The following is a 19,858-nucleotide window of genomic DNA, read 5'->3' as shown; positions in this document are numbered from 1 at the left end:
CACCAAAAAAACGCAAACAAACCAAGAAGGTAGGAACGTTCTTGATGATGTTCCATTCCTTGAAGCATGCTCTAAGTTCTGTCATCAGCCTGAATAGTGGAGCTGTCCAGTCCACGTCTGCATCTCAGGCTCTCCCTGATTGCTTTGCTTTCTTCTTGTAGATAAAAAATGCTGCAGCAAAATTTTTTCAAACCTTCTTGGAGATGTGAGTAACAAGGAGTGGTGTGAGAATAGAAGTAGGCACATGTGAATGCAGTGTAGTGGTAGAAAACATTAAAACATTTACCTTTAGAAAGACCCTTCTTTATAGTTCCAGTTGTGGAATGCATTTGCCCTTGTATGGTACATCTCCTTGAGCCCACTGATGATGGGATTGGTGATACCTTTTCTTATGCTTTCTGTGTATTTGCAAACTTGTTTTATATTTCGTTAAATTTCTGAGGTTATTGGAACAACTTAAAGAAATTAAAAAAAAACCCAACAAAACCCCTTTTCAGAATTGAGAGTAAAGCTGGGAGCAAAGCACTCTGTCCAAGTGGTAAATTCTGTGGTAAATTTGCCATTTGCAAATAGACATGAACTTTTCTTCTCCCTTGAAGTTATCTGTCCTCATGAGCTTTCTCAGGATGTTCACTTATGAAAGTGGCTGCTAAAGAAGCAGGAAGCCCATGGATTGCAGTAGTGAGATGGCATCTTTCTGGCAATTCCAATTGACCAGTACTCTTTTCCTCTTATGTTTATCACGAGGGAAAATAACAAAAAAATAATTTTGTTGCTTGGAAAATATTAAACACTTTTAATTGTGTTTACAGCTTGTTCTCTGATTAAATAAGGGAAGTGCTAGCAGTTCATTCCTACATATCACTTGTAAGGTACTTAGCATTTCTGAGATGTGTGTTATGTCTAAAACTTTGTAGGCTGTAGATGCCAGCTACTTTATAAGACTATGTTTGAGATCCTTAGCTGACCTTTGGTGGGTCTTATCAGCAAGGAGAAACTGTGGAACAGAGCAGAGCATGAATCTGAAGGGAGCTGTTGCTACTTTCCCAGGTGAATGTGACTGGGCCATAGTGGGCATTGAGTTCAGGTTCAGCTGGGCCAGCTGCAGGTTGTGGCTGCATGCTGCCTGCCCTGTGCCCCTGAAGTAGATTGTTCATCTCTAATCTGTGTGTGGAACTGCTCTTGTGAGTGCTTCCTAATCTATTTCAGGCAAAACGAATCTGCTTAGCTGAGACTTTAAACTTGTAAGCTAACCTGGCTCATTCTGACTGAGGAGGATTAGTGATGCTTATGTGCGCAGGTATGCCAAGAGATCTGGTTGGATGCAGGGATAAGCAGGCTGGGTGTGGGATACTGAGGCTGTGCCTCATGAAGAGTGTATGCATGTGTCTCTACACTCCTATTCTTTCCAGAAGTCCCTTTAAATAGCTTATTTTAATGTGTCAGGAAGTGTGCTTCGAAAGCAAAATAAATGTTGTGCAGAATAAGCATGCTGGGGTGCTTGCTGAGTGCTTGTTTTCTATTAGCTGCTAGTCCTTACCTATTTTAAACTTAATATATGTCCGCTTCGTTGCAATTTTATCTAATTCAATGATCTAGGATTTCCCTATGCTGATGGGTTTAGTCCTCGTATATCTCTAGGTATAAAAAGTTCAACGAATATTTCAGTTTCCACTGGAACTGTGTGCACACAACTACGAAGGAGGAACACTAACTAAATGATTTTTCAAAAATATCTGTTTAAAAATTGCTGTCAGGCTTCTGAAGTTGATTTTTTTATATTTTAAAAAAGTCCTACTAGAAAGTCTGCTGAAGCTTTTTTCCATTTTTCTCTCTTGCATAACTAAGAGAATTTCTGTGCAAGCCCATAGAAATCTCATGCTTTTTTGAGGTTGGTAATGTGATCTCTGCTAAATCAACCGTTTGTCACTGATGGATGGTGCCTGCATCTGAGCTGCTTAGTATTGCCATGCTGGGGAATGGTAATGGAGCACTCATCATCCAATCTCTATTCCTTGAGCAGCGACAGAAACATCTAGTAATGCCCAGGCTGCTGTCCTGCTACCATCAGCTGGACATGAGATGTTAGGACTCATCAGAAAAAGTCTCTGGAATGTGTAAATTTATTACCTGAGACTGAATGGGCTTGGGATCAGACTTTTAGGTTGCCACCTCCTGTCCACCTTGTAACAAGTCCTTTAAAGCAGATCCAAATCTGTTGATTTCAGATTTTTTTTTTCTGGTGAGCCCTAGAGCTGGGAGTGTCCAATGTTGCTCTCTCTGACAGTTTCAACTCCAAGCCAGATGTGCAGCAGGCTTTCTTCACTCTCTCTCCACACCCCTGAGACTCAAAAATCAAAGAATGCAAGACTAACTGGGCAGTCTGTGAAAAGTGCCTTTGGGCCAGAAGTCCCAAGAAGAGCCACAATAAATTTATGCTGATCAGTATTTTTAAAATGGTCAGTTCTTCAACAGAGAAGTGAACACTGAGTGCAGGAGCTCCTGCCGAGAACAGCTGTGTTCCTGAAACAGTTGGTACTTTCCATGTCAAAGTAGTTGTTTAACATATTGAAAAAATATACCAGGAGTGCCTAAAAGAGCTTGGGGGTTTTGGGTCAATGCCCACCTGTGATGATGAGATATCTTGGAAACATATCCTTGATCTCACTAGTGTCTGAGGGGAAAGTGCAGATCTGAAGACCTCATTGATGCCATTACTCCGTGTTGACTGCAGTACCTTTGAGAATGGCTAGGAGCTCTGTGGGAATGGATTTCAGTACATAAACCCTGCACTGTTACAAGAAGAAAATATGTTCTTACTAGGCTTTGATAAAAATCTATGAGGAATTCACCAGGAAATGAAAGCATTTCTTAGAGCCTAGTTTCTTTCCAGGATTTTTACTACAGAAAGAAAGAAAGGAAAATTGGTGTGCTAGGTATTTCCCAGGTGTTGAGATGATTGGAATGAAAAATGTAAATACCTTTAAAAGTTCAGCTGTATTTTTTGTAGCGTTTTATATCTCATATCTAGTCATTGCTTCAACTGAGCAAGTAGCTGACTCCTATGTGTAGGTGACTAAAAAGTGACTTCTGAACTTTGGGCAGAATGGGACCATTTGCTAATCATCCATGCATCTGAGAACATGGAAGCCCACGTGTAGATTATAAGAAAATCAAAATACACACTGACATGAAGGCTGTGAGGGATGACTTGAACTTCACATTGCCTGTACTATATTCTGTTTTCCTCAGTGGAGGACTAGATCTTTTGAAAAACTGAGCTATTTAGTGAGAGAGCCTTACAGTTACTAAAAGCCTTTTTGGGCTGCTTCAGTGAGAAGGTTACGGTAAGGTCCATTTTGCAGACTTCAAGCTATGGCATAGGACATAACCTAATCAGCCAGGTTTTCCAGTAAGAACAAATATAAATGCCCTGTTTTCAATGGTGCTCTTGCTATCAACAACCAATGTATTATTCAGAAAGTCATCCAATTTGGCGCTCTATCAGTAGAAACAGTTGGAGTGAAATGCAACTGTTTGCAGCTGGGCTGTTTCACACATCACTCTTACACCATAGTGATAAAACAACATTCTGAATTATCTGGATAATGGCCTCAAAATTTGAATTAAATCAGTTATTTTATGAATTTTGGTTTTTAGCATCTTTTCTAGGTTAGAAAATAAACAATCAACCCAAAATGTGCTTTGTGTGTGTTCACTGCATCCAGAGCTCTGTCCTTTGTTGTCAACAAGATTTGACTTTTCCCGTGCCTGTTGTGGGTTCTTGTAGCACTTAGGAGACAAACCATTTTGTCTCACAGATTGTACCATCTCAGCTGCTTTGGATTTCCACTAGCAAATTTCTCCTTCTGAATATCAGTACTTCAGTAGGACCTGAGCAACTATCTACTTGCTTCCAAAATATGCTGGTCTCCAATATCCAGAAGGCAGCTGTGTGGCATGGCTAATGACCCTTGTGAAGCATGAGACACTGCATGGAGCAGCGAGGGCAGGCACCAGGTTTGGCTGGGGAGTGGTGCAGTCTGTGTTTGATCAGTACAGCTGATGCTGTTTAGTGCTGTCTGGGAAAGACAGAGACTGCTCTTCACCTACAGGGGTCTTTAAAAAATCAGGAACATGGATTAGCCTATAGTAAAGGTGGATCAAGGCAGTGATGTGGGGGACTGTTCCTTATTGCAGCTGCTGTTGTGTTGTGGGCTCACTGTTGGGAAGAAACTGTCTTAGCTCTGCATGCCTCTTTCCACATAGGCATGAGAAATGATTCCAGCGGTGGTGAACTGGTGGGTTGGTGAGGCTCCTGACAGTAGTCAAGTTTGGATCCATAATTCTAGCAGAGCATCCCTTGCTTTTACTGAAGAGTACAGCTTCAAGTTTATGGGTAGGTGTTTATTTCACAGTGGTGTGAGATGTTAATTGGTCCCTAATCATTACCCATCTCTGCTGGAAAGGTGCAAGATCTGCTGTCCTTCAAGCAGTTCATATCTGTCATTCTTAACCCAGTGCCAGCAACACCATATACCTTAGAGGAAACTGGTGAGATACAATTGATTTATTTTTTTTCTAGAATGGTAAGGGATGGACAGTTTATTTTGTTGAAGCTCTGAAAATATTCTGTGGCATAGCAGTAACAGCATCTTAAATGACATTAGTCACTGAAAAGAATCTCTTTAACCTGTTTTTCATCCACTCAAATTATGATCCAAATTTCTAATTTTAAGATTGCTTCTGTTTGTCTCCATCAGGGTCTCTTTTATTTGGTAGTTCAGGTACATAATTTATTTGATAACAGTATACATGGTCAGTGCTTTACTGCACTGAATACTGCTGTCTTTGCTGCTTCTAGTTACATCACCTTTCCTACTAGGATACTGTTGTAGAGCAAAACCAGGGGATATTAGAGTTGATGGCTTTGTAGAATTGGAAGGAAAGTTTGAATGCCTGCCTGACATAAAAATTGTAGGCCACCTTACATTCTTATCTACCTCTGGTCATGCAAATACAAAACCTTACTTTCCTGGTCCCAGAAATAATTTGAGCAAAGAAATCTATGTTTCTGTAGGTTGTTAGCAGATGTCCTGCTGCTGAATCATACTGCTTAATCAGTTACTGAAATAAAATTCTCAGAGAAGCATTTTAAGGGCATTAAATCAATAACAATAATTACAACCATTTCCATTTCTCCAGTGGAGCCTGCTAAGAGTCTGTTTGGGCCAGGGCCAGATTCTTTTAGACAGGCTGGGATATCATCTTCCTTCAAACCTGGCACTCACTCATGCTGTTTGTCAGCAAGTGCCTTGTTGTTCTGCAAGGTCAGATTTTAAATCTAGTGCCATAAAGCTGCTCTGTGACACAGAGAACATAGCACTTAGGAACCAATGTGTGCTAGGCAGTGTTCTGGAGATGTGAGGTTAATGAGAAGGCATTTGCTGTTTTTTTTAATAGCATGTGGAGACTGTAATTGGTTTGGATTTTTTTGTTTTGTTTTGTTTTAAATTAGACATTAAAAAAGGGAATTGGTTCTGCTGTGTTCTGGTAGTATGTGACCTTGTTTTACTTATGTCTTTCTGCTGATGAAGATGCTGAAAATGCAGACAAACCAGTGTATTAGCAGATTTCAGCAAGTCTGGTAAATGCTGCCTGTATGTTTCTCTTTGTATTTCTTGTAAAAGTAGAGAAGTGCAGATCAAAGGATCTTCCTTATCAGATGTTGATGCAAAGGTGTTTAACATGTTTCATTGACTAGCTCTGGAAGAAAGTACATAATTTGGAGTTCATCTTTGAAAGTACAACATTCAGAATGGAGAGAGTAGTGCTCAGTGGATACTGCAGAAATCTGATTTAACATTCACAGCTGAACACTTTGTAAGATATGAATTGGGACTGCAGACAGATAGGCTTCCTTCATAAAATATATATTGCTCCTCATTCTTTTAGAGAAACCTTGTAGGAATAAGGCTGAGCTGTAGTTTTTCGCACCAAAATGGTAAAATACACCAGTGTTTATATCTTGTGTTGCTTGCATGAAGCATGTCTTCTACCCCAGTCTGACCCCAGTTACCTTCTCTTATCTCAGAAATTTTATAAGTGGTGAGTTAAACACAAATAAGAAATGCCTTTGTCTGTCTTACGTAACAGCTTTTTACTCCAATCTGCTTCAACAGTACTGATATAATAACTTTCTCCCCCCCAGCATATAGGACTACATGATAGCTGAATCAGAGAATGGGTCAGATTGGAACAGACCATGGTGGGTCATCTGGTCCAACCTCTCTGCTCAAGCAGGGCCATCCTAGAGCACATGGTGAGGGAGACTCCTCAACCTCTCTGGACCATCCATTCTGGTGTGTGGTCACTGCACAGTGAAGAAGTTCTTCCTCAAGTTCAGGTGGAACTTCCTGTGCATTGGGTTCTGCCCACTGCCTCTTGTCCTGCTGCTTGGAACCACTGAGCAGAGCCTGGCTCCATCCTCTTGGCACCCTCCCTGCAGGGACTGACAAACATTGATGAGGTCCCCTCTCAGTCTTCTCTTCTCAAGGCTGAACAGGCCCCACTCCGTAAACCTTTCCTTCTATGAGATGTGCTCCAGTCTCCTCATCTTCCTTGTTGCCCTCCACTGGACCAGCTCCAGGAGCTGCATGTCTCTCTTGTCCTGAGGAGCCCAGAACTGGATACAACACTCCAGGTGGCCTCACCAGGGCTGAGCAGAGGGGCAGGATCACCTCTCTTCCCCTGCTGACCATGCTTTTCCTAATTCACCCAGGATACTGTTGACATTGTCCTTCAGACTTTTTTAAAGAATAGGCAACTGGAACAGAAAACAAAAATAAAAATTTTGGGCAGTAGCCTGGAATAAGCATTGTCAGTTTTGTATCTTGAGGTAAAATTTGTTGTTGATAACTTGGAAAGACTTGGATGTTTAATTCTCAAGTCATCTCACTCTGAATAATGAAAAAGTGTTAAGTTCAGAAGAAGGGAAGGCTATTTGGTATTAGTAGAATATTCTTAAATTTTAAAAATAACCTTATAGTAATTTCTAGGAAGTTTGTCTGATGCACAATAGTGAGATTCTGCATCAGATTATGGCATAATGTGCATTGCTTCTCCTTTACATCATTAGTCATTATTAAGAGGCTCAAAAATACTGTTCTGTCCATTGAAGCTTCTTGGGAGTAAAGCGAGTTGATTATTGTTGCTTATTAGAGGTGGTATAAGAGCTGCTTGAAAAAGGGATATTCTCTTCAACTGTTTTTAATCTCCCAGAGAAAAATGTTCTTTAATAGCAGTCACAGGTCTTGATTCTCACTTTTCTCAGCTTTAATTCTGCTGTTGTCTTTTTAACCACTAGAATGCCTTTCAGTGTAAAGGGTATATATGTTTCCATCTGTTTGTGTGTTGTTCCATATTAGAGGACTCTTTTCTCTAACAGCTCTGAGGTAGGGGCAATTTGGTACTTGGTGTTAATTTCCTGCCCTTCCTCCAATTTTAATATAACTAAATTAATTTTAAATTTGACTAAATTTAGCTGCTATTTGTTCTCAAGTTCTGTTAGCCCACTTCAGTTAAAGATGACCTTTTCTGATCCATCTTTTTTGCCCTGTGTTCTAAATAACTTTTATTTTTTGTTTTTTGATGTCTCTGCTCTTCTGTGTGTCTGCTTGTTTGTGCTGCATTTCAGCAACATTTGAGTTGTAGTTTTAGTCCAAGAAATCACGTTACCATTTTACCAGAAGCTGATGCCAGCCATCTGGTAAAATTGCAACTCATATTAGCAAAACCTATAATTTCAGGAAATGTACCCAAAATTACTTTTATGATTAGTGGACAGGAAAGAGACTGAGACAGAGAAGTCAGTTGAGTACTTCAGAAATCATTTTGAGGTTTGCAGGCAAACATCTTAATGGCAGTGGTCTTGCTGCCAAATGCTGTTTTGCTTTTGCCTTCAGAATAGTTTGCATTAATAATGAGCAGCTCTGCTTGGAAGATTTTCTTGTATCGCTCTTACGATGCAACTTTGTGAAGCAGCACTAGGCGAGGTGGCAGTCTGTGTGAATGGATATGTAAAGTGGTTGAGCATACTGTACTGCTAAGGTTTTCCCACTGGAAATGCATCCCAGACCTAGCCAGGGCCCATCAATGTTATGGATGCTGAAGAAAAATTTATGTATGGGCTGTTCTGGCCATGCAACTCTAGGCTTTGTGTTAAGTCTAGAAGTTGTGAAATAAGTCTGCACTGAAACTAGGCAGGGTTTGGTCATACTTTTTGTCTCTGTGTCACTGTGGGAACAGAGAGGAGGTGGCAACATCTCTCTTTTATGTCTATTCTCAGGGAGAGGCAGGCAGCTCACCAGGTAGCTGCAGTTGTGCTGCATGTTCTGCAGTTGTTGAATGTATGTGTTAAACTAAGTTGGAGTATATTTCTAATTTAAGACTTAAAGTGGTGATGAATTTACCATCTTCCTAGTGAGCTATTACAGTGAGTAATTATCCTCATAGTTAATTCCATTTGTATTTTTCTCATTTCAGCATTTAGTGATTGGATCTTGCTTCTTGTCTATTAGATAAAATCCTTGTTCACCTAGGCAGTTGGGAAGAATGGAGTTGTTTCTGCATAGTAATCACATTGCCTGTTTACATAAAATAAATGTTACTGAATGGTAGCTCTAGACTTCATAGTTGAGATTTCTGGTTTCATGTGTTGGTACCTATGGCTTAATGTGTGTTAACTCAGGAGAGTTTTCCCATAACACAGTAACACTCTAGCACAGCTTAACCAGAGTTCTCTGCTAGAAGGCCAGAGGTCCATCCTTGTTTCTTCTCAGACTCTTTTCCTATGGATGAAAGGCCTTGAGCAGTATAAAACTATCCTAAGCAGTTTTTGGTCTGGGCAGCTGGGGAGGTCCTTGGTGGTGTTGATGATGCTGTAAAACTGACCCCAAGGACTCCTTTTATAGGGAATATAGATGGTCTAGTCTGGGGACAGAAAGGCATGTGAAAATAGAACAGAATGGATAGCAGTACTGTGGAGATGTCAGGCAAGCTTGGAAAGCCCTCACAACTACCATAGACCCACAAACTTCATTTACTTATGTTTTGAATGAAACCCAAAATTGTCCAAACCTTTGAGGATTTAAGGAGTGCTTAGTCTCCTTTTGCACTGTAAGAGGATTCATGATCCTTTTTTGTAGAGAAATTCTTTACTACATGTGTATCTATCATGGAAGAGTTTGCAGGATTCTGTTGGTACATCTCTAGCCTTCACTAAGTAGGGATACCACAGCATCTTTACATTTGAAAGGCATATAAGAAACTGCCTGCCTAGTTTTCTAAACTGAGAATTCTTCAGCCCACATGCTTCTCAAGTAATGTATCTAAAGATACTCTGTTTATGTTGTTTGAAGTGTGATCTAATGTTTGCTTTTGGCAAGAAACTCTCTCTTGTTAGTAAGCACAGAAAGAGTAGTTTACACGAGGCTGAAATATTAACTGGCTGCTCTAAACTGAGCAAACAAGAATACTTCTGCTCATCTCTAGCAGCAGTAATGTAGGCTTCTTGTAGTAATCTAATTCATGGGGAAAACAATAAGCAGGTATTCATTAGTTATTCAGGTTAGAGTTTTTGTTTGGAAAGGCAAAAATTTTAATATATGAGCCCAAGTAATGGTACAGTTGTCAAAGTGGAAAGGTTAAGACAATGCAGTTGAAAATTGTGCTTTACTTTTATTCATTAGATGTCCTTTCAATGGAAAAATAATCACTGCTTGATATTGAGTGGCAGCATACATGATTTTATGGAGGATTTGCCTGTTTTGTTTTTAATAGTTGCTGGAAAACTTGGCACCCTTTAAATAACTCAAGGCTTTTTTTTTCCTGCTTTTCCTTTTCTGAGGAAAAGGGGAGAGAAGCCTTTCATTAGTTCCACATGATAGTTAACTTGTCACATTTTACAGCTCAATCCTTCTTCTTTAAAGAGTTTTTAGTGAAAAGACAAACCAGCCATCTTCTGCATAACAGTCATTACTAATATAAATACTAAAAATAACATAATTATTTATATGAACACAGTAATATTGGTGATAATACAGATCTCCTCCTACTGTGGATTGTTGCCTCCCACGATATCTTCCAAAGAATGCAAGTGGGTTTATTCTACATTATAGCCATTCACTGTTCTAGATGAAAACATAACAATGAAAAATTAAAATTAAGGAGTAACTTTTGTACTTTGGCTGTTAGTGTTCCTGATAAAGTGGCCTGAGCCATTTCTACACTAGTACTGTACTGGTGCGTTAATAACTTGTCAGCTGGGAGATGGCTTTGAGGAAAAGGATTTTTAATAGTTGGTTGTTTTTTTTTTTAATTCTTTAAAAAAACATTCTTAATTCACAGTTTTCTTATTACTGTGTGATGGAGGCTTTCAACATTTTCCTCATGGGTCACTTTCACATTTCCCTCTTATCTCCACCCCAACCTTGCCCCGCAGCATTGTAATTCTCATTTTCTCGTGTGTCAAATTTCGAGGTAAAAGCAGAACTTATGCAGGACATATTCATTGCTTATTTGCTTTCTTTTTGAAACAGGGAGAATGCAGGCATGTTTTGAAACACTTCAAATACGAGAATTAAGCTCATTAATTACTTACGAACAAGTCCTTGTAGAAAGAAAAATCCCCTACTTTCTCTCTTCCTCTTATATGGTGATTGCTTTAATATGGACATCAAGTTTCTATTAATACATTTTATAGCATGATTCTTTGTGCTAGAGCATTAAAAGCTGCTATGACTTCAACTCAGATTATCCCCTCTTTTAGCCAGAGCAGCCCTAGAGCATTAAAAGCTGCTATGACTTCAACTCAGATTATCCCCTCTTTTAGCCAGAGCAGCCCTTGTGTTGAAAATTGACAAAGAGGAAAGAAAAGGCCTTTGATTTAAAGCATTAAGATTTGATGCTCCTCTTGCTATTGTAAAGAGAATCTGAGGAGTCCACATGAACTATAATACATCCAGGTTCTGTGTTTGTGTGTGCCTGAACCTTATAGGTGGTTGTATGATCATACATACTTTATCATAATCTAAAGAATGTGACTGCTCAGCCTGTTTCTTCTAAACTCTTGCTTATGAAAGGTCTAGTCATCACTCTTCTACCTCTGATATTTCTTTATCAAGCCACTTAGCCTAAATATATATAAATTCTTGTAGTATTTACTAACTTTCTAAACTGCTTTTTGTATTGTCATTTTCTAGTGGGTTTTGTGTGCTATTTCATATTTTATCACTTGTTAAATACTTTGTGTATTTGTGCCAGAACAGGGTAGGATTATGTGATTCATTCCCAGAGTTAAAGCAAAGTTTTCTTTTTAATGGTTTCTGTGTGTTTTGTCCCCATAACTGATAGCAAGGGACATGGCTGTGTCATGCCCTCACTACCCATGTATTGTCAGATAGTGTCTCTCTTTTAAATAAATCCCTTTGTTTTCTGTGGGGAATGGTTCAGAATAAAGCAAAGTCTCTGAGACTGTAAAGTAGCACTGGAGGCTAAAGGGAATGGGAAATTGAGGCATGGGATTAGAGAGGGAGCCATGTTCAGAAGCAGTCCTGGAAGAAAAAAGTAAGTTGGATGGTGGAATAGGGAGAGAAGGGGTAAAGTCTGTTGAAACAGGATTGTGGGGTTAAAGAGAAGCTGGTGAATAGGAGGCAGAGACCATGTGTGGTGGGAAACCTGGAAGTATCTGTTCAGAAACATTCAGGAGAGGTCAGGACACCAGGACTTGGTGAAAAGCTTCAGCAGGTAGAGAGAAAGTTTGGCCTGAATTTCAGTAGAGAGGGAGAAAATTAAAATTGGCTGCAAAAGAACATTACATACAGCTGGACATAATTAAATTTAAACAGGGAAACTTTAATAGTGGTATTTTTAAAATTTAATGAATACTACATCTATTTTTTTGTTTGCTGTCAAATTTATGTTTGACATAAGTAAGTAATTAGAGGAGCACTTTGATTTAATGTTTGTTGTGACCACTGAATAAACTACATTAATTGATCATTAAAGTATATTGAGATGGTGAAAAAGAGCAGGATAATTTCTAATACAACCAAAACATTGCATGTGGTAGTAAAGCAGGAGCAGAGAATCTTTCTGGCTGCTATTTTTTTCTGGAGCTTGGAGCTGTTAATAATGGAGTTGACTGAGAGATTTGAGGTGTGTATGTGCTTGGAAGAAGTAGTTTATCATTCTTAGAAAAAGCATGTGTTCTCGTAGAGTGAGTTTCATTCTCTATGATGTATTTTATTTTGAAGAAAAGCTACTGAAAGTTTTTAAATCTCTATTTCAGTCTTGCTCTAATCAACATAGGCGCTGATGAAATACAGAAGGTTTTTTATTTTCTTCATCTGTGCAATGTATTCAACACAGTTTTGTGACTCCATTACTATGATCATGTTTTCTGTCCTTTATAGTGCAGCAAAATTATCCTGTAACTTTCATTTAAAGCTCATAACTTTAGTTAAATTTGTTGCTCTGTCTGAATTATTTTAACTTTGTTTAGTCCGTGCATGAGAATAATTGTACCATATTGTACAATCATACAACTACCACAAACTGTAAAAGAAGGTTGTAGAGTCTTCATTTGATTTTTGTATTTCAGTTATTGCATGTTGGCTGCTTTGGTTTGTTACTTAGCTATTGTTCAAAATCCTTCCAATATACAAACTGTGTAGCCAGTAATCTGACCAATATATTAACTGTTTTCTTAAACACATCATGTATGTGTCTTGCTCGTAGCGTTTTGCAATGTTTGCTATCATGGCCATAACTCAAATACATATGTTTCTTTGGTAAAACATCGTTCACAGTCTCAGTGTTAACTCTGTTATTTATTTATACCTGCTTGATGCTGCATGTAAATCCTCTTCTCATAGATGTTTTTTCAAATTGGCTCAGCAGGCCTTAGATGGCCTGGCTTGTTAGGTGTATTTGCACTTCGTGTGTGGCAGCTTGGGCTTGGATCAAGTGCACCTTTTAAAGCCTAATTCCTGATTGTCCAAGCCTGCTCCCCTATAGAATGAGTTGAAGCACAGCTGTCCCAGAACACCTTCTGGGTGAAACTAATGTAGAAGGTGTGCTCCAACTGTGAGAGTCATTTTAGGCTTGGGGGAGGGTCTGGGAATAAATCACTTCCTCTCCTCAGAGCTGGTATCCTGTGTCTCAGCTTTGCACCTCTGCCCTACTGTGCTGCAGTGCTTGCTTGTGAGGACTAATGCATCAGTGTTGTTCTTGGGCACAGTATGCTTATAAGGGTCTTACACTTCTTCAGAAGGTAGATTTGGATGTTGAGGTCTTAGGAGATCCTCTGCTTGGGTGGGATGTCCCTGTTTTGCTTTCTATTTAACTCAATTCAGTATTGCACAGTTAAATAATGCAATAAAAAGCTCAGATATATTACAGTGTTAAGATTTAGTCAAGAATCTACAGAAGTTTTTGTGTTTGTTCAATTGTCTTTGTCTACTAAATCTGTAATCTCAAAAGATTTGTTCTAGGAGCATCTACTGGCCATAAATGATGTTTTGTGTGTAGCTATACTGTCTTTTCACTAAATGCTGTCACGATACTTAGGTCCAAGTCAGTCTAAAACATTAATTTCCAAGGTAATTCTTTAAAACCTTTTCACAATCTGTTATAGTTTGTTAAAACCAAACACACCACACCCCAACCTCCACCTCTCTACATCCACCTAATTTTCTTTTTTCTTTAGAGTGTCAAGCAATAAAAATGAAAAAATAAAAAAAGCAGTACTGATGGAAATTTCATTTTCCCATAGTTATGTGGTTTTATAGGTTAAAAATATTTAACGACTTTTTAATCTGTATTAGCAGGATAGAGATATTTCAGCAGTAAAGCAGGAAGTGAAGTGGTCATCCTCGCAGTACAGAATGCAGCCTGTTGTGGCAGATAACCCTGAGCAGTTTTCCCTTTAATCTTCTAGTATGGCTTGGCATTTTTTGTTTGGAGCAACTGTTGTTCATATTTGTTTTTATAATCTATCTTCTGTGAAAATATAATTCATAAAGCTGAAGAATTACTCTTAAACAGCATTTAATGTTCAATAGAGGTGGGGGCTGCATACAGGCTTCAGTAGAGATGTGGGATGCCTTCATCAGCTCTGAGTTTACTGTTGGATCAGTCTGGAGCCTTCCATTTTCCTTAGGCATTTCTTGCATTTTGTTTTCCCATACAATGCAAGTGTTAAGAAACTTACCTGGGAATTGCCAAGTTAGATTAATGGACCAAGTTGGAGTTTTGCATGCTTATGCAGTCATGCCACTTGCATTGCTGTGTTTTGGTGTTTGTCTGATTAAAAACATCTTTAAGGTAGGAAAAACAACAGCTTTCCTCAGTGGTTCTTCTTGTTTTGAGTTGATTTATTTTGGTCTCTGACTGTATAAATGAAAGAGACACTGTACTAGTTGAAAACACATCATTTCAGTTCTCTGGAAGTTGATTTGTAAATACACTTCTTCTGCAAAATAATAATCCTTCTTTATTCCTATCTGCCTTATATATGGAAATTATTGCATCTTGTGTATTAGCTGACAGTAGTTAATTCTGAAAGCACTTACATGACAGAAGGCAGCTTTAATGTTTCAAATCTCTCAGATAATGTACATCCATCTGTTCTTTAGCAAATGCATCACCTCTCTGCATACTGATGATTTCTGATGTAGCACTGCTTGTAATTAAATTTTGATAATGTATTTTACAGGCTTCTTGAAAAAACAAATTGAGTTTATTCATGCAAATGCAGAGCAAAATGGAAACCACTAATGACTAAAGCTAATTTCATGAACTGGTGGTCACTCAAAACTGTAGGAATAATTAAAAATATATACTAGTACTAGTGTACATTTTTAATTGCCTGGAATTTCATTTGGGTATAATAACAGTAACAACAGTGATATTGTTGTCACTTAAACACTTAGTATATTCTTGCATTTGATTACTTTAATGTTTCAAAGCTGACCTTTTATGTTGGTTGCTTACAGATACAAATTGGAAGTACGCATTAAATTATTGAAACAAATGCAGCATTTGTAGTTTTATCAAGTACATACTAAACCAGGACTTGCATATATAATGCTACTGATACTGAAAAAATGCAATTAAACTTTTAAGCTGCACCTATGGCTACTTGGAGAAACATTTGTGGTGGAAACTAGAATTTTGATATTAAGAAGATGTAAACCTCTTGTTCAGCTTTTTTTTTTACTACTGTTTTTTACATTATGTAGTGCTTTAACTTTCCAAGTTGAGAAAAGAAATGTGGTATTGTTTTGTTCATAATACCCAAACTATGTAGCAAGCCTGACACATAAGTTGTATTACCATCAGATGATATATGCAACTAAATTTGACTTTTGATGAAATGGTGTTATTAAACATCACTCCCACATGCTAAGGTTTCTGAGCTTTGGGGAAAGATGTTAAATGAAAACATTTCTCTTAGAGATGCACTCTTTGTGGCATATTTCTTAAGTGCTCCTTACTGTACAGAGAAAAATAAACACATTTGCTTTTGCTACCACTTGAATATGAAAACACAGACATTAGCTTCTGGTTTTGGGTCACATGCACCCAAGTGTCCTAAAGCTTTTTTCCCATGGAAAAATCAAGAGTCAGCACAGTGTCTGCTTCCTTCCTTTGAATGTGTGGCGCTTAATTGTCTTTTAGCTTCTCATTCACTGATTGGAATTAAATGGGTACTTTCTTTGAACACATATTTCAGTGACTGATCTTGTAAGGTTTTATTTGGAGGAATCATCACCTGGGGAGATATGTGGAAATGTGAGAACCCTGTTTTTGGGATGTAAATAGTGTTTCCCTAAGGAAGAAAGGTGCAGAGAAGTGTAGAATCCCAGCTATGAATCTTCCTTAGAGAAAGAATGGAAAAACACCTGTAAATGTGTTTCTTTGCCTTTTAGGGTACAATGCACTGAAAATTACAGTACAGCTATGGTTTCTGTTACTTTGTTCCCTACTAACCAATAAGATGAATGTTTTTGCAAATGTCATGGAGCAAAGATGGGGTGTATATGTTCCCTGTTCACCATACAAGGCCCTAGGTTTTTTTGAAACAAACAAACAAACAAACAAACAACTATAAGAGATAGGTGAGTTAAGAAAAAGGAGGGGGTGATGGTGGTGGTGAGGGAGGTCCAGAGATGATCATCCTGTGCTGAAGTACTCATGCAAACATCCTTTACTGCTCCTACTCCAAGGAGACTCAGAAGCTGTGCTCCCATGCAGTATTTGCGGTGTTGTGCTTCCTGAGTCTCTCTCTCACCATGTGGCCTGCTGAGTGTGTGGGGTGGGCTCCCAAGGACAGTGGCTCTAAACACAGGGACAAAGCTAATTTCTCTCTGCAACTCTTTCATGTACTGCTTTCAGAGCCTGTGAGTCTGACTGCTTGTTGAGTTGTGGCTGAATTCATCTACTCAGCACATTGCTTGAATCTAGGGAAAACAGAGTCTGGATTTGCCAGCCTCAAAGGCTGTATAGCTGGAAATCTGATACCAAATTTAATAATGAATTAGTCTATGTTATAGTCCCTTGTTCTTATATATTGCTTGGAGGCACATGGGTAGCTGAATGCATGAATAATTTGGAATTTGAATTATTATTTTTAAGTTTCTAGCAGCTAGTTTTGGTCTTTTTTAACATCTCAGAGACTCATTTAACAATTATTGTACATTCTTAGACTTTGGTGGAGAACTTCAAAAATTCCCATAACTACTAACAGTCTATTTTTTTTCCAGGTGAGATATGTGCCATTTCTGGGCCACACAGGTTGCCTAGTGATGTCTGCTTTTGACCACTGGGCATCTCTCTGGCCAGTGTAAGACTTGGCAGTGATAAGGCTGTGTTCTATAATGGGTGTTCTCTTCTTTATTAATCTAAAAGGAAATTAGAATAAAAAGAAATGAAGCTTTCAATTATGTCTGAAAAATATGCTGCTCTTAATGCATAAGACCAAAAGCAGTTTGTTTTTTTGAATAGTATACAAAGTCTGTAATCAAATGAGAGGGAAAATAAATGCCATTTGAAATGATCTGTGTACAATTTTTTGCAAGTAATATTGCATACTCGTATCTTCTGTTAATGTGAATGGTAATGGTTCTTGTGGATTCTCTAGAAGGGCAGCTAGTTCTTCTGAATTTTGCTGAATCTGCTGTTTAAAGAGACTGTGATCAGACTGTTTGACAGAACAAGTAATTCTCTTACTAGAAAGTTGCCTGAAGTGGGTTTTTTTTGTTTTTCTAGTAGTGTATCAAGTAGAAATTATTCCTTGTTTCCTGGAAGTTTTTAGTTGCCAAGAACAATACAACTAAGTAGATTTTTACTACTTTATCTAATAAAAAAAAGTAACATTTGTCTTTTTCCACTTTTTCTTTATCTCCTTAGAATGTGAAAGCATTTGCATCTTCAGATAGCCTAGCCAAGGTCCAAGAAGTAGCAAGCTGGCTTTTGGAAATGAATCAGGAACTGCTCTCTGTGGGCAGCAAGAGGCGACGAACTGGTGGATCTCTTCGAGGTAATGCTTCCTCAAGCCAAGTAGATGAGGAGCAGATGAATCGGGTCGTAGAAGAGGAGGAGCAGCAGCAAAGACGACAACAAGAGGAGCAGCACATTGGGAGGAATGGGGAGATAGGAGGAGAAGAACCTGGATTTGATGACAGGCATGAGTCTCAGCAGGAGCAGTTAGAAGAAAATAATAATAGACTTATTACAGTGGATGAGGATTCCACTTGTAACCAAGAGGAAGATGACGAAGAACATGCTGGTGATCAAGAGGAGGAGGTGGAAGAGGAGGAGGAAATGGACCAGGACAGTGATGATTTTGATCAGTCTGATGACAGCAGTAGAGAAGATGAACATGCTAACAGTAATAGTGTCACAAATTCCAACAGCCTCATGGACTTGCCCATTCACCAGTCATCGCCATTCTACGTGAAGACAAAGGTGAGAAGCTACATTTTTTTGTGCTCTTAATCCTCACTAACTTTGGATTTTGGAAAAAATTGGCATATTTAGCATAAACTAAAGTTTTACAATGAAGCAAACATTTTATTTCCTAAGGAGCTTACAGTGATGGATTTATGTAGTCCACAAAAATTATGCTGTTTTAGTTGTTAATAGTAAAAATATTTGCATGCATTTGACATGAGCAAATACCCCTATATAATTTAAGGAAGAGCATTCTGATGGCTATGGTCAAAATACCAAGATGTTGCTTTATAAATATTTTTACATAAGACCCTCCTGGTGTTATTTATGCTATTTTCCTTCTCTGAGTGTGCTAGAAGGGAAGGTAAGCAATTGTACACGTGTTGTGTTCTCAGACAGGGTCTGGTTCATTTAGGTGCAAACATTGTAATGAAAAAGTAGGGTGGAATATTAGAGAAACATGAAGTTCTACCTGCTGGTCTGCTGAGTTCCTTGACAAAATACAGATTTTTAAAAGTGTGATAGCCAGTCATTCAGTTAGAAAGTCATTACATAATGTCTTATTGCATCCTGCTTGTGAGGACCTTGAACCTATGTGCTGGTTGTTGAAAACTTCAGATTTGCAATAAGAATCTGGAAATTAATTTTCATACTTTTATTTCTACTTATAACATCTGACATTTTAGATTAAAAAGAAGTTACTGGTTATTGGTTGCAGTGCACATTTGTAGTTCACTGTATTTTCCAAGTTCTTGGGGAAGGAGGAATTCCATTAACTCTTAGGAGCAGTAAAATAATGAAAGCAGTGATATTGACTAGTAAGAAAGAGGAGCAGGCTGGTGTTCTTCTGGGAGAATGTTCTAGGTCTATGGACTGATTTATTTTTCTTACTCATTAATTGTTAATAGAATACCTAGCCTCCTCTCACCTTTCAAAAAATAAAACCTCCTCAAACTTTTAAAATAGTTAAAACCTGATGTAAAATAAAACCAGAAAAAAAGCCAGTTAACATAAGTTAACAGGTTGACTATGAGCATAAATGTATAGAGATGTTATTCAGTCTTCAAGATGCACCTGAACAGGTAAATATTTGGGGGAATATTTGCTTCTGGATTCTACAGCAATTTTTTTTGTTAATAACGATAGCATGCAATTCACTTCCATATTAAAGTATCTCAGCTAACATATTTGATTTTTCAAAAGTTGTGATGTTTTCACATGAGTTTTTAATATATTTTTATATTTATAATTCTACCCTTCAGGGTACTGAACTATGTGCTTTCTAATTTGGAGTGAAATACTCTCATATTTCATATAATTGAATGGATTTTATTACTGAAATCCTTGGTTTCATGTCAACAGGTTTTCCTGTATTTAGTATATTTTACTGAGTATCATATAACAACTTGCATCCAGCATGGACAATAATTAATGTAGGAAATTCTTATACTCAAAATTATGTTTTAAAGTCTCTGAATTGGAAACTTGCTGAAGTACTTTGTAAGTAACTATACTCAAATTATACACAGACAGAGCAGAGCATAACTTTCAGTGGTGGCCAGTTCTGAAGCTTTTTTTATTGATTTCAATAATGAATGTAGTTTTTTCTTTCTTTTCTTGAGGCATATTTGACATGAACTGAAACAAGACAGTTTAGCCTGAAGAAAATGAGATGTCTGAAAGATCTTTGTACAGATGCAAAATTTCTGTGTTGTCTGATAGTTGCCCTGCCTATTCAATGCAGACCTGGCCATTTTTGTCTGTGCTCTGTCCCCAGGCTGTGCTTCTGCAAGAATTGTTGGGCAGCCAGGTAGCAAACCATATTTGGGACTTTTTTCATGGT

At 38.1% G+C, this 19,858-nt stretch overlaps 1 protein-coding gene across 1 annotated transcript in view; it reads left to right on the top strand.

The window, feature by feature from the left end:
* The window catches only part of FBXW7 (F-box and WD repeat domain containing 7), a 177,082-nt gene that overhangs the window by 59,299 nt on the left and 97,925 nt on the right, over positions 1-19,858 (top strand). Inside the window, exon 2 of the mRNA XM_030238957.2 lies at positions 17,473-18,030. Within this exon, the coding sequence (XP_030094817.1) occupies positions 17,542-18,030 (489 nt within the window). The 5' untranslated portion in view covers positions 17,473-17,541. The remainder of the gene's footprint in view (positions 1-17,472; positions 18,031-19,858) is intronic.

This window comes from Serinus canaria, chromosome 4, assembly GCF_022539315.1.
Source record: "Serinus canaria isolate serCan28SL12 chromosome 4, serCan2020, whole genome shotgun sequence".
Lineage (NCBI taxonomy): Eukaryota > Metazoa > Chordata > Aves > Passeriformes > Fringillidae > Serinus > Serinus canaria.
The sequence above is the reverse complement of the archived record's forward strand: the minus strand, read 5'-3'. Positions and strand labels throughout refer to the sequence as shown.